The sequence below is a fragment of the Crinia signifera genome, chromosome 19, assembly GCF_055691185.1.
Source record: "Crinia signifera chromosome 19, ASM5569118v1, whole genome shotgun sequence".
Taxonomy (NCBI): domain Eukaryota; kingdom Metazoa; phylum Chordata; class Amphibia; order Anura; family Myobatrachidae; genus Crinia; species Crinia signifera.
The window spans coordinates 45,732,568-45,747,276 of record NC_139226.1 but is presented as its reverse complement, the minus strand read 5'-3'; the positions used below and the strand labels follow the sequence as shown (position 1 = coordinate 45,747,276).

The following is a 14,709-nucleotide window of genomic DNA, read 5'->3' as shown; positions in this document are numbered from 1 at the left end:
ATTTTTCGTAAAGCAGATAACTTAAAATCAAAATTAATACACAGCCATTTTTCAAATGCAGATAAAAGAGGTGAAAGAGAGGATATTAATAACGAATTAAACTGGCTACCCCCAAAGCCTAAGGGATACCATCGATGTGGGAAAGAAAAATGCATGACATGCCTAATGGCACCTAGAAAAACAACTAGCTACAAATCTACTATTAATGGTGAGGTGTTCCAAATAGAAAACTTTATAAACTGTGGCTCTTCCTATGTTATTTATTTGCTTTCCTGCGGTTGCGGGAAGCAATACATAGGGAGAACGACAAGAACATTACATGTTAGGGGAATGGAACATAGGAGGAACATACTCAATGGAGTAAAAACACATTCAGTTTCAAGTCATATACACAGATGTCAAGGTGGAAGGGTGGATGACGTGACAATGATTGGGATCGAAAGTATAAAAAGTACCAATAGAGGTGGCGACAGATTTGGTAAACTATGTCGCCGTGAAGCATACTGGATCTACAGAATGGATTCACTAATGCCAAATGGCTTAAATGACGCAATAGAACTAAACAACATCTAGTCATAATTTATTTATTTGATGTTACATCCATCCACCTTTTCACCTTTTATTCTTTTGTGTTTATTAAATAACAATGAAGTGGGAACACATAATTGTCTATATAGGACTGAACATCTTCCTATTCCTATATTTCCCCTCTATTCCAAACTAGGTATAATTATAATTGAAATTGCAACTTATTACTCTTTATATCAGTTTTTGACATCCCCTCCATCTTTTCTCACTCACCTCGCATGTCCTACTGCCCCATCGGGTTTATGGCTCTCGATTATAACAAAGTGAACTGTGTTGGTATTACTGCAATATAAGTGATGTGGGTCATCGGGACGTCAGATCCGAAACTTCTGCACATGTGGGACCGGAGTTCCATCTGGACCATATGTGCGGAGACTCGGATGGCGCCTAGATGAAAAACACAAACACTACATAGAAGGCAACTATTGGTTCAAAAGAGAAAATATATTTGAAGCCATGATATAACTATGACGAAATAACCTAGTGGGCCATATGTGTATATATGTACTACTATCTATATGGTTACTAATCCTATTTTAAAGAAATACAAAAAAAAAGAAAACTATGGCGCTATATAGGATAACGATGATCAAGGGCTTATAGCTATTTGTGGTCCTCTCCTGAAGAATTATGGTACATGCTACATGCTCATATATTCACCTGTATGTATAAGTAATTCATGACGACCACCCCCTATGTGTGTTTTTTTCTGGTCCTTTATCACATAGAGAAATGGTCGATATGAATCGGTGATCGAAATTAAATAATAACAAAAGAACAATTAATTGTATGTATATATATAGAAATAAAATAAAAAAGAAGATATCCCCTAGACATACATTTGTATATACATAGGAATAGAGACAATGAAGATGTCTTCTTAGAATAGTTTGTTCTATATATATTCCTTAAATATGTCTACTATGTATGTTCATAGTTACCTGGATTTATGAAATTATGTCTCTTTATGTACACTCTCCGGTTATGTCTGAGCAGAGGTACATATACCTATCCCCCCCCCCCTTTTTTAAGTGTTATACAAATATTCTTGTTCCTGCCTAGATACCCAGATTTATGGAATCTGGAGATATGGATAGACCCATGTTGAGAACTATAGGAATACCTGTTCCATTTCTGTTAACCTGCAGATATGAATCTAGAAATATATAATACGAGAAAAAGATGAATATATGTGAAAAAGAGATTTTTTTCTCTCTCTATATATATTTATATGTACATTTTGTTGTAATTGGTTTGTTTTTCTTTTCTCTCTCCCCTTTTTTTTCTTTTCTTTTCTTCCATAATGAAAATTTGGCGATTAATCGATGTTTATATAATAATTTTGCCCTTGGGATATGGACTCCTCCATGTGTAAAAATAGGAAGATGATAGATGGATGGAAAATGAATGTCTAAGTGATATATTTACATTGTCTCTATTGAAATATCCAAAGTGTGATAAATCGTCTACTGAGTGTCCGTCGATACATTCACACTGTTATAAAACGCAGTTGAGATAAAATGTGAAAAAATATCCGCAGCATATGGCATAATAGCTATACATAAGGCACGATGTGTTAGAAACGGACTTGATTAACATAATGTTATAAGGTTAATAATATATGTTTTTCTAAATGAATAAATGATCTCCTCCGTGACTTCCCTTAACAATAATGGCCGCTGCGGACTCTGTAATACACCCAAGCAGATGCAAATATTGTTGGAAACGGCATATTTCCCTTAGTAAAAATGGCCGCTACAAAGTACATTCTCCAGATGTCGATAATAACACATAAATAGAGGGAATGTAAAAGACGGACACCACAATGACGGCCGAATGGAACGCAAAAATGACGCACTTCAGGTCCAGTGGAACGCACGGACTGGAAATAGAGTAACAAACAGCGGAGAAGCCGCCGCATAGCCGGAAACGGCAAGACGGCACACAGCCATGCCGCTCAGACCATCCTGAGGTATAAATATAAGACCTACTAAGTGGACACCCACTTGCTACTCTTCCTTTCTCTTTCCTTGATAAAGCCGCTGAGACCGTTATCGGAGGCGGGGAAACGCGTTGGATTATCAATAAATTCTTTCTGCACCACAGGCGATACCACGCAGGCTTGCAATCAGACCACCAGCCCGAAGGAGACTCCAGATAAAGTTGGACCAAGTAAGGTGATTCAGCACCATCCACTGGGAGCCCGGAGGAATTACAGGTGGCAGCTGTAAGGTACCCCAATGTAATATTGTCTGGCCAGACACTAAAACCTGGACAGTTATATTCACTAATCCACAAAAAGACTGTTACGTAACCAACATTCTAACTACAACTAATATACTACTATGACCGCAACAAGTTAAAGGGAAGAAAAATCTATTTGGTTTTAATCTATTAATTTGACACGACCGGTTGTGCAATAATCTTTATCTAATCCTCCCCATAATTTTTTTTTATGTATTACTAATTTATATTAATTTTTCTTAAAATTGTGTTCTAATATTCTGTGTATGTTTTATATGTGTTTTTTATGGGTACATAAATAAATTACATGTACTATTTCCCCCTTTATGGCGCAGTTCTACTCTGTTTTTTTCTGTTAATTAAATTTGGGGAACCGAGCTATCCCCCACAGAACAGCAGCATTTAAAGGGGTCTAATAGTCTGTGCTATAGTATATTATATATAGGAGATTAGAAAGGTCAAACCACCCGCAGCGCAGGACCTAGCCAAAACTGTTCTATTTTCCTGACTTCTCCTACAGGGATAATTGTATAAATGTACACAGCATTAGAGGGATCGGTCCTTAATGACTAATATGGCCAATTTCAGAAAACTCTTGGGACAAATCCTTTAAACCTTATGCCCGGTACACACCAGGACGATGGTGCTCGTGAGCTGGTCGTCACAGGAATGTACGACCCGCTCACAAGCTGACGGCGCCGCCGCCGACACACCGCGAAAATGCCGCTAATGTGATCGCGATCCAATCACGATACCCCACCCACTGCAATGGTCGGTTCTGAGATCCTACCTGCAGCAGGTAGGATCTCAGAAAAGACCGAGCGACCCGCTGGGCCGCGCATCGGATCAGGATCGCATCAAAAGGACAGTGAAATGGCCCAAAACATGGCCAATTTACATACAATCGGTCGAGTTTGTATCTAAATTGACTCGTTTTCGGCCATATAACGTCCTGGTGTGTACCCCACATTAGTCTATCCATGGAAATTCGGGACATATGATAATCACACATCTTTAATTAATACATATGGAAAATACAACTCACAACTTTACATTAAATTGACCACCAAATTCGGCATTGTATCATTTATTGGTTGTATGTATGCATCAGGACTTGTTTGCTTTTAGCTACATTTAAACATTTATCGTTTATGCCGTGTCTGATGTTTGTCAGCCCCCTTTTCTGGTATCTTATCTTTATCAGGTTCTTTCAGGAGCTGGAGCAGAAATGTAAGCAGGTCATCTCTCTTCTTTCCTTCCTCTTCCTTTTTCTTCTTTCTGGCTTTCTCTATCCGCCTACAAAATAAGGATGGAAGTCACCATAGTAAAATCTAGTCTATTATTGTCATAGACATGGCTATGTTTGTGAACAAAGAGGGAGTTTTGCATGTACTCAAATCTTACCATGTAAATTAGCATCTATTGCATAAAAGCCAGCTTAAATAATGTACGTCTACTATCTAGCGCAATGGGAGGGATGTCTCATCCAGCTCTCATTGGCTGACTAATGCACAGATGCAGACCCACCTCCTCTTGCTGGAGAAAAGAATACCCCACACTGTTAGGTTGCCCCAATGTTGTGGCAGCGTGTTGTGAACCTTCCTCTTTGTTCTTTGATTGTTAAGCTGTTTCTTATGTCACTTTGTTCCTATGAGTCTTCTAAACCCCCCCCCCCACCTATCCCACATGACACAAACAGCCAAAACATTTGCCCACTGCTAATTGCACTTTTGAAGGGAAAGGGAATGAGCAACCAGCAAAACATTCAGGAAGGTGCTGGACAGATGCCAGGGTGAAGGCGTGAAGCTGGAGAGACACGGGGGGGGGGGGATTAGCGCACGCCGGGGGGGTTTCTGAGTACCCAGAAACCCCCCCAGGAGTCTAAGGACCCTAGGCTTAAAGCTGAGGGTCCCCTCTTTAGGTGGGTACAAGAATTTTAAAAATCGGCCCTTGGGAACTGGAGATATCTGACCTCAAATGAGTGGTCCCCATCCAAGCCTGTTAATTGCTCTTCCCAGTCAGATATTTCAGGTTCTGTCTGATTTAGAGTTTTTCTGAGGGTATATTCCAAAAGCTGGGACTCCCCCCCTTTGATGGACACTAGTAGCTTGTCTCTACTCTTCCCAGAACTAGAGATATCTGCCTTCCAGCAGCTGGTTACTGCTCCAGCTCCACACACCTGGTATGTAGTTTTATTTGCTCGTTGGCAGATTGCTCTGCCTCCTGAACTCTGATCCCCTAGTCCCCAATATCATTTGGTAGGTGGTATTCTCTAGTTTTTAATTCCATTAAAATCTAAGAAATCTATTTTCGGGAACTGGAGATATCAGCAGTCAAGCAAGCTGTCCTCCCACCAGAAAATTATGAATAATAAGCCAACTCCACTATACACCACTCCTCTGCGTATTAAACATCCTCTACCACCCTGGAAGTTATGTATCAGGGCCCCTTCATTCAGCCCAATGCCCCCTTCTCCCACCCCATCTCCCAACATCTGTGCAGTAAAGGGGTAATAAGTGGAAATTACTGATCCAGGCCCTACATGCTGAGCGGTTGATATAATACCCCCTGCCACCCGCGGGACATCAAAGCTTCCCCACCCCTACTGCTGGAGGATCGGTAGGGGCCCCAATACTTTAACTGACCCGGCATATACTGGGTCACCTAAGTGTCCATCTCCGTGCTTTGCTCCGCCCCACTGGAAACCCCCTTCTGAAAATCCTGCGTTTGCCCCTGCGGGGGTGGGGTGGCTGAATAGCTATATGGTGGTCACAAAACTAGCGATCCAGCGAATGACTGGTCCATATTACCTTTATGATTAGGTTAAAGAATTTGCCCTCTAACAATTTTTTCACTCTATTTTCCCTGGGAATACAGCTTCTGTTTGTAGTTTATCCCAGTATTATGATTTAAAAGGGAGCTTACAATCTATAAACCCAAGGAAAGGGGGTTGTGGATCCGCACAGACTTTGGTCATCATTTAGAACATTTGAAAATAATCATTTATAAACCCACACAATCATGGGGAGAATATACAGTATTTATATGTTAGTTGGGTGCCCGTTACGTATGTTGCGTAGTGGTGTATTGAGAATACCAAAACAGGCTGGCTACGTAATCTACGTAATTTACGCAAATGACGTAAATTGCGCAAATTACGTAACTGAAGCCCTGCTTACACATAAAGGATCATATGCCCACTATCCACGTCATACCCCCAGTGTGCACGTGGGTGTGGTGTTAATTTTAGATACGCGTCCCCTCGCGGGGCTCACTGCACTCGCCACGCTTCGGGCTCGCTGCGCACGCCACACTTTCTAAAATTAACTCCACACCCACGTGGACCCTGGGGGAATGACGTGGATAGTGGCCATATGATCCTGTTAGTGGGTGTTGTGTGTGTGTAGTGTGTGTGTCATTATACTAACCATCCAGCTGTCCCCGCCGCCTCCGGGACTGTTGCTGCTTACTACGCTATTAATGTAGTGCCGCTGGGGGAGCAGGGAAACCATGTGATGCTCCCCCAGGATGCCGGGATCTCCCTCCTCTGCCGCAATTACGCCCTTCCCCGCACCGATGCCAGCCCCCGCCGTGCAGGCCGCCGAGCGCCTTGCCGAGCGCCCTGCCCATAGGTAAGAGCAGGGTGGCCGCCATCTCCCCCCTCCGCCCGGCCGCACCTACCCTCCGCCCGCCCCTATTAGCCAGGCACCCGGCAATGGCTACGCTGCCAACGTAGCCAAAGCTACATTGGCAGCGTACCGTAGCCGGGCGCCCGGCTAATATATAAGTGCTGAATATACAAACTCCTAGGGCCATGGTGGAAATCTAACCCATGTGCTCAGCGCTGTGAGGCAGTACACACCGCCCGTACAGAGACCGTTACACCGCCCGTGCATTTCTAACCATACCTTCGTATATTAGACAACCAAGAACTGTTCCAATCGATGCTGAATGACTATGGATCACTTACCTAATCGCCCAGAGTGATATAAGCAGGACAACTGTGCCGCAGGCTGCTGCCACATACAGGATAAACTGAAGCTGTTTGGATTCTGTTTAAGAAAATCAAATGATTCAACATGGGCAAACAATGAAGACACAGTAGTCATTCTTTACTGATACTTGATACTACAGGTCGGGTCTCCCTTATCCATTTATTTTTTTCGGGGGAGGGGGGTTTCCACCCATTTTTTTTTTTGCATACTTACCTTGTCCCCCGATGTCCAGGGCGGCTTTCGGGATCCTCTTCAGCAGCATCTCCGGTTCATGGGGTGCTTAGCGCGAGTGCACGGGCACGCTGGTGACATCACCGGCACGCCTGCGCTCTCGAGCAATGCATGGGAACAGAAATGCCACTGAAGAGGATCCTGAAGGCCGCTGCGGATGCTGGGGGACACCGCGGACATCGGGGGGCCTTCGGGGCACCACCAGGGGATAAGGCAAGTATGGAAAGAAAAAAAATTCCGAAATGCGGAAAAATCCCTTATCCAAAATGCTCATGGTCCCCAGCATTTAGGAAAAGGGATACTCAACTTGTATGAAATGGATTTGAGTGCAATATTCAAGGCTACATGGAAGCCTCAATATGTGCCCATGCAAGTACCGTACTCCACAGTTGCCTACCCTCCTGCATTCTGCAGGAGACTCCCTGAAATAGCAGCAATCTCCCTCTCTCTCTCATTAGTCTAGCAATCTCCCTCATTTCACCTAGCTCACATTACACTGTTATATTTTTTGGGAAAAAAGGAATGAGAGACAGATACATTTACATTGAATCATCAGCACCATTTCCGAGCACTTTACCAAGTACAGTATCTCTTACTAACTGCTTTGGGGCTCACATACATTTGTATATAAGTCATTTTAAAAGATTACTCTCAGATGTAGCAGTACACAGCCACGCTTCTAGGTGCCACGTTCACAATCTCTTTTCACAATCTCTCCATATATGGAACTAAACACGCCCTGTGGGAGGAGCATGACACGCCCCCTCAATGGGGCTCTGTGCAAAATTCTACTACCAGTTATAATCTCCCTGAAACTAGTTTTCAAAAGTAGGCAAGTATGCCGTACTCGCTTATGCCAACATGTAGAATGTCTGCTTACCTCAAAAATGTTCCTCCTCCGCTGTTTAACTTTAACCTACTGGATATTGTGCCAGAAATCATGGGTAAATGATTACAAACTAACTGTTAGTAGTCCTTTCCCAAAAAAGCATTACTGTAAGTGTCATCTAATATGTGTGAGACATACGGCTTCTGGTGAATGAATGTGAATCGTGACCTTCACTTGCCCTTTCGTTAATAGTATAATGGTGTTGTTTGTGGGCACAGAAGGCAGCTGCTGTGTGGATGGAAATACAATCAGGTCACAGGCTGTTCCAGGGCGGTTACAAAATGTGTGTTGTCACCATTTAAAGGGCACTACCTGTTATCCTGGGGCTATGCCACACAACTTTTCTTCCTCTCAAATGAATCTGCAGTCTCTCTGTGGGAGCGCTGCAGTTTATGAGCTGTCTACTCTGTAGACACCTGATCTAACCATAAGGCCACGGTGAAGGAAATGAAAGGTACTGAAGATCTGTAAAAGTCACAGGTTCTCAAAGTCGGTCCTCAGGACCCCAGACAGCGCACGTTTTGCAGGTCTCCTCCCAGAATCAAGTGAAATAATTAACTCCACCTGTGGATCTTTTCAAATGTGTCAGTCAGTAATGGGTGCACCTGTCGGGTGACCTGGGAAATGTGAACTGTGTGGGGTCCTGAGGACCGAGTTTGAGAACCCCTGTAATAAGCTGTATGATAACAATTTATGGAGGATCTGCCCATTTCCGAAAATTGTCTATGAACGGCATAAGGAAAGGGGTAGTTAGTTACGTCTGTGTGGGGGCCTATCTTCTACTTGTTGGAAGGAGGTGTTTGATTGCGAAGCTCGCTGTACAACTGATGATTACCAAGTCGGTAATCATACAGAGATGTCCGTTTGATGATGATTATAACTAAATTATTACAATATCTAATTCTAGCAGAATGGAGTCGCCATACAATGTATGACGGCATTTCAGTTGTGCTTTTATCAATCTCTGAAAATGAAAGTTATTCTATAACACCGTCTTCCGATGAAGCTAGCTTGTTCACTGACATCAGCGCCTGCCCCGAATTCAGCCGTCTATGCAGCGGCGTAACTTTGTTTGGGGCGCCCCCCACCGTTAATGGGGGGGGCGCCCCCCCCTCCCCGCCCGTCCGTCCCCCCTGTGCCCCCTCCCCCCATTGCTGCATGCTTACCTTTCCGCGCGTCCCGGCTCCCCTCCTGGCTTCAATAAATTCTATCCAGACGGACCACGATAAAATGGCCGCCCCCATAACGCAGACAGTTTGAGAGAACAGTCTGCTTTATGGGGCGGCCATTTTATCGTGGCCTGTCTCCATAGCATTGATTGAAGCCAGGAGGGGAGCCGGGATGCGCGGACAGGTAAGCATGCGGGGTATGGGGGGTGGGGGGATTACTATAGCACCGCAGCCCCCCCTGCGCCCCCATATGCACAGCGCCCCCCCCGCGACCGCGGGGGCTGCAGTGCTATAGTTACGCCACTGCGTCTATGGCCAGAATAAAAGTCAGTCTAACAAAGGGAAAAAAAATGATTCGATGGTGAACGACCAGCGAATGGTTTTTCATCCATGTGGCCACATGCGAGCGGATAGGTAAGCAAACGAATCCACTCGCATGCTTTGAAGGGGCAGCGTTTACCTGAGGGGCAAACGCAGGATTTGCAAGGGGGAGTTTCCAGAGGGGTGATCTCGACGGTCAGTACACAGACATCGGAATCCCGTCCGCCGGTAATCCGACACAGGGGCAATTGCAAAATTGTGCTCACCACAGGTTCTATTCTGCCTCTATGGGGTCTTGGATCCCACGAGGGAGAACATCCCTGTTGGTTGGGATTCTGACTGTTGGGCAATCAAGATTTCGACATCAGGATCTCCACATCAGTATACTGGTCCCAACAAAGACAATTGTTAAACTCAATTATTCGCATTGTTGGTGCCGCTTACCTACATGCTCGTTGGGGGTTCCAGTATGTTGGCAGGTGTTCCAGCTCATTGTCAGGGGGATTACATGCTTGTTGTCATAGGGGATTCATGCTTGTTGCCAAGGGGATCACATGCTTGTTGTCAAGGGGATTACATGCTTGTTGCCAGGGGTTCCATGCTCGTTGCCATAGTGAGTTAAATGTTGGTTGCCCAGGGGGAGGTAAATGATTGCTGCCCAGGGGGAGGTAAACAGTCTTTGCCCAAGGGGAGGTAAATGCTCATTTCCCAGCTGGAGGTAAATGCTCATTGCCCAGCGTGAGGTAAATGTTTTTAATGTGGGGAGGAGCTGCGCCGAAAAGGCACAGAGTCTCTGACAGCATTAGAGACCCTGCTCCCCTCCAAAAATGGGCACTGCTACAAAGGAGACAGCTGCTAGAGGTCTCCTGCACCTCTAGCGTCTGTCAGTGTGACAGACACTAGAGGTGCAGGAGTACATCTAGTGTGTGTTCCCTGTGGCGGCTGCCATTTTGGGAGGAGCGCAGCTCTCTGTAATGCTGTCAGAGACACTGCGCCTCCACAGCGCCACTCCCCCTAGCTCATTAATGTGTTAAAAAAAAATGATAGGATTTATAGTGTTGCAGCGTTGATGTTATAATAGTGCGTTACCCTGCCCAGAATTAATATATATATATATGTCACGTTGATGGTATGATTATGAATATGCATTAAAAATCTTGACATTGGGGAGTGCCCATTTAACTAGCACTATATCTTTCTTTCTATCTATCTATCTATCTATCTATCTCTCTCTCTATACATATATATTTATCTATATAAAGATAGATATATATATCTATCTATATATAGATATATATCTATATATATAGATATATATATATCTATAGATATATATATCTATAGATATATATAGATATATATACACACACACACACACATAAAATATACACTGTATTTACATGCATATATTAACTAAATAAAGTGCTTCTAGGTTCTAGGCAGCAGCAGCATCAAGTACTTGGAGTGAGTACAGGACAGAGCCATGCAGGAATCACAGCAGCAGCTGTGTGTTCTTTTGGCAGGTTATCTGTTTTCTTAACAACCTGCTATTCACAGGTGTATGAAAAGGGGGTGGGACTAATTCCAGGAGGCGGGGCTTAATAGCGGGCCATGGCAATGGGTTTAAAATCCTTCAAAACATTTTTTTGTCTGTCAGGGGGCGGGGGGTGTTCTGTGTACTCAGAACCCCCCCGTGTGCGCCACTGTACCTGCTCGCAATGTAGCGAATATATGAAGCCTAGCAATCAGGTCTGAATCAGTCCCTGAGTTTATACTGACTGTCTAAATGTCCTCTGAAGCATGTTGGCTGTCTGTAGCAGCAGTCACTTGCCAGGCACTCTGATTCATTCCCTGCTGCTGCTGGGCATGTGATATTTCCAAGTAGATAGCAATCTGGAATCACAAAAGAGAAGGTATATATACAGTATACACTATCCTATATATTATTTCTAGAAGGTTGATAAATTGATAAACAAGGTACCATTTTAAAGATTAAGTTCTCCACTTCCGACGAATTGTTAATTTACAATTGCATATTGTATTGTTTGTTTAGAAGTCAAAGTGAAAAATTTACTTTGGCACAATAAGCTCCGCCCCTCTTACTTCCGGCTTCCCCAGATCCACTCAGTGTAAGAAAAACATGGCGGATTCCACACGCTTATAAGTCTACCAGCACTGGTACATTACCGCCAGTGCTGCTACCTGACCGCTGTGCAGTCTCTGACCCCCCCCCCCCCACCTGACATCTAAAACAAAGCCTGCTGAGCTACTTAGAGCTCCTGCAGATTAGCTTTGCTGCAGGATGCGCGCATGCGACACGCGGCCCCAGTCGGAGGCTGGCCACTGACACTGCGTTCCATCTGGCAGCAGAGCCCCAGAGCTTCATGCAGCTGCAGCAAGACGAGCACACGCAGACCTCAGTACAAGTGTCGATATCGCCTGGCGATTAATGTCCAGCATGCTGGATATTATTCGATCAAGGCCAGTGTTCTCAGTGAAGAAAACTGACCCTGACAGATTGCTCAGCACACAGCGCTGTCACAGCGCTGTCACAGCGCTGTGTGCTGAGTGATCTTGCTGAAGCGTTCTGAATGCTCACACTGAATCACAGACATTGACACACAGAGACCGATATGCAAACAGACGCTGACACATGGACGTTGGCACACATATACTGACAAATGAACAGACCAACAATGACACACTGACAGACGCCCGCTAACACACTGACAGATGCTGACATGGTGACACACAGGCATTGACCAATGCTGAGGCTTGGAACACCACCAGGACAGATGCTGACACAAGGAGGCTGACACACAGACAGGCGGACACTGGCACACTGACAGACGTACACTGGCACACTGACAGACGTTGACACACAGACACAGGAACTCTGACATGCGACTGCTGACATACAGATACACACTGACACATGGAAGCTGACACACAAATGCTGGCACACAGATGCTGATATAGACATGCTGATAGATGCTGACACTGACACACACATGCTGACACACAGACACCGACACACAGACATCTGCTGACACCCGGATGCTGTCACACAGTCATGCGGATGCTGACACAGACATGTTTGCACACACACGCTGACACAGAGACAGATGCTGACATTCTGACACTGTCACACTGCCAGATGCTAACACACAGACTCTGACACACAGACAGATGCTGACACTGGCATACAGATGCAACACACACAAAATAAGAGATTTGAGGTCATATATTTTGCCACAGCTGACATATTAACATAGTGGGAAGGATAACATTACCAGTAGTATTTCTTGAGGTTTAATATGAACAAGTGCAATACAGTGTTCCTGAGTTATAATCATAGGTTTGCGCACATTGAGTGTTAGGGGTGCACAGGCACCCCCTAATGCTGTGTCCACCCTTATAAACAACTCCCTGCCGCTAGCAATACCAGCAATACCCTTTTACCAAATACTTTAGTTTTTAATAACTGTATTCAATTAAAAGAAGCGCCCATCGGTCAATTATGTTTTGCATTATTAATTGTACTAGACAGTGCCATATCACTACATAACTGCGTCATCCATATATGTTTGTGACTTTATTTGCATGTACTGTTACACAGAGTAATTAGAACTGAAATAGGCAGGAGATTATGGTGTTGTGGAGAGATGTTTTGTATAGTAGCTAGTGCCAATAGTTGATGGTAGAAACACCTGATTGGTGATGTTAGACACACCCAATAGGTGGTGCTAGACACACCCCTTTCATGGTGCACCTCCTAATAAAATGTGCTGCGCACGCCTATGGTTATAAAAATGCATGTGCAACAAGCAGACATGCACAATAATCTTACAACAGGTAATAAAGATATAGGCGTACCTTTTTCTATCTTCTTTAAGCATTTTGGTTCCACAAAAGCAACAGCCTTGATTGGCACAATAGTCTTCATTTATTAGATGCCCAGCAATAATTGTGCCACAACCAATATGATTGGTTTCATTACAAACTAAAAGTAAAAAAAAAAAAAAGTGATTAGTTCTATACGTTTTGTAAAATAATTGTTATTGTCATGTGTCACCTGGAGAGATGTATCAAACTTTAAGGAGAGATAAAGTGGAGAGAGATAGTCTACCAACCAATCAGCTTCTGTCGTTTTTCAAACACAGCCTGTAAAATGGCAGAAGCTGATTGGTTAGTACTTTACTTCTCACCACTTTTAATACATCTCCCCAGGGCTGGACTGGCCCACATGTGTACAAGGGAAATACTCGGTGGGCCCCACTGCATGGGAGCCAGGGCTGCCGTCTGTAATTGTGGGCTTGGGACTCATTAAATAGGCAGCACCCCCCTTCCAAAAAGTGGGTGTGGGGCATCAACTAGTGCAGGGTTCGCCAACCCGTCGCTCGCGAGCGACGGGTAGCTCGCCGGGACCTTTCCAGTAGCTCGGGGCTGTTTAAGTGACCTCCTGCCGCGTAGCGGTACCTTGCTTGACGGCAGGAGGTCAGAAAGTGTTTTAATGCTGCGTCCTCCTGACGTCCCCAGCGCACTTTCTTCATCCTCACTTGGCGGCAAGAGGTCTCTGAATGTGACTTCATGCCGCGTCCTCCTGACGTCCCCAGCGCACGTTCTCATCGACGCCACGGCCACAGCCTCTGCTCAGCGTGATTGATGTCTGCTCCGGTCCTGCGCCACAGCCTCTGCTCAGACTTACATGAGGTAAAAAAAAAATGAAAACTGTGTGCGCACAGTGTGTGGGGCATATGTATAATGGAGCATCACAGTGGGGCACATGTATAATGGAGCATCACAGTGGGGCATATGTATACTGGAGCATCACAGTGGGGCACATGTATAATGGAGCATCACAGTGGGGCACATGTATAATGGAGCATCACAGTGGGGAATATGTATAATGGAGCATCACAGTGGGGCATATGTATAATGGAGCATCACAGTGGGGCACATGTATAATGGAGCATCACAGTGGGGCATATGTATAATGGAGCATCACAGTGGGGCACATGTATAATGGAGCATCACAGTGGGGCATATGTATTATGGAGCATCACAGTGGGGCATATGTATTATGGAGCATCACAGTGGGGCATATGTATTATGGAGCATCACAGTGGGGCATATGTATAATGGAGCATCACAGTGGGGCATATGTATTATGGAGCATCACAGTGGGGCATATGTATTATGGAGCATCACAGTGGGGCACATGTATAATGGAGCATCACAGTGGGGCATATGTATTATGGAGCATCACAGT

At 44.7% G+C, this 14,709-nt stretch overlaps 1 protein-coding gene across 1 annotated transcript in view; it reads right to left on the bottom strand.

Annotated features, from left to right (window-relative positions):
* Positions 1-3,905: 3,905 nt before the first annotated feature.
* LOC146041822 (uncharacterized) overlaps positions 3,906-14,709 on the bottom strand; it is a 45,375-nt gene continuing 34,571 nt past the window's right edge. Inside the window, exons 4-7 of the mRNA XM_083161707.1 lie at positions 13,314-13,440; positions 11,217-11,330; positions 6,803-6,884; positions 3,906-4,128 (exon numbers count right to left, since the gene is read on the bottom strand). Of these exons, the coding sequence (XP_083017833.1) occupies positions 3,975-4,128; positions 6,803-6,884; positions 11,217-11,330; positions 13,314-13,383 (420 nt within the window). The 5' untranslated portion in view covers positions 13,384-13,440 and the 3' untranslated portion in view covers positions 3,906-3,974. The remainder of the gene's footprint in view (positions 4,129-6,802; positions 6,885-11,216; positions 11,331-13,313; positions 13,441-14,709) is intronic.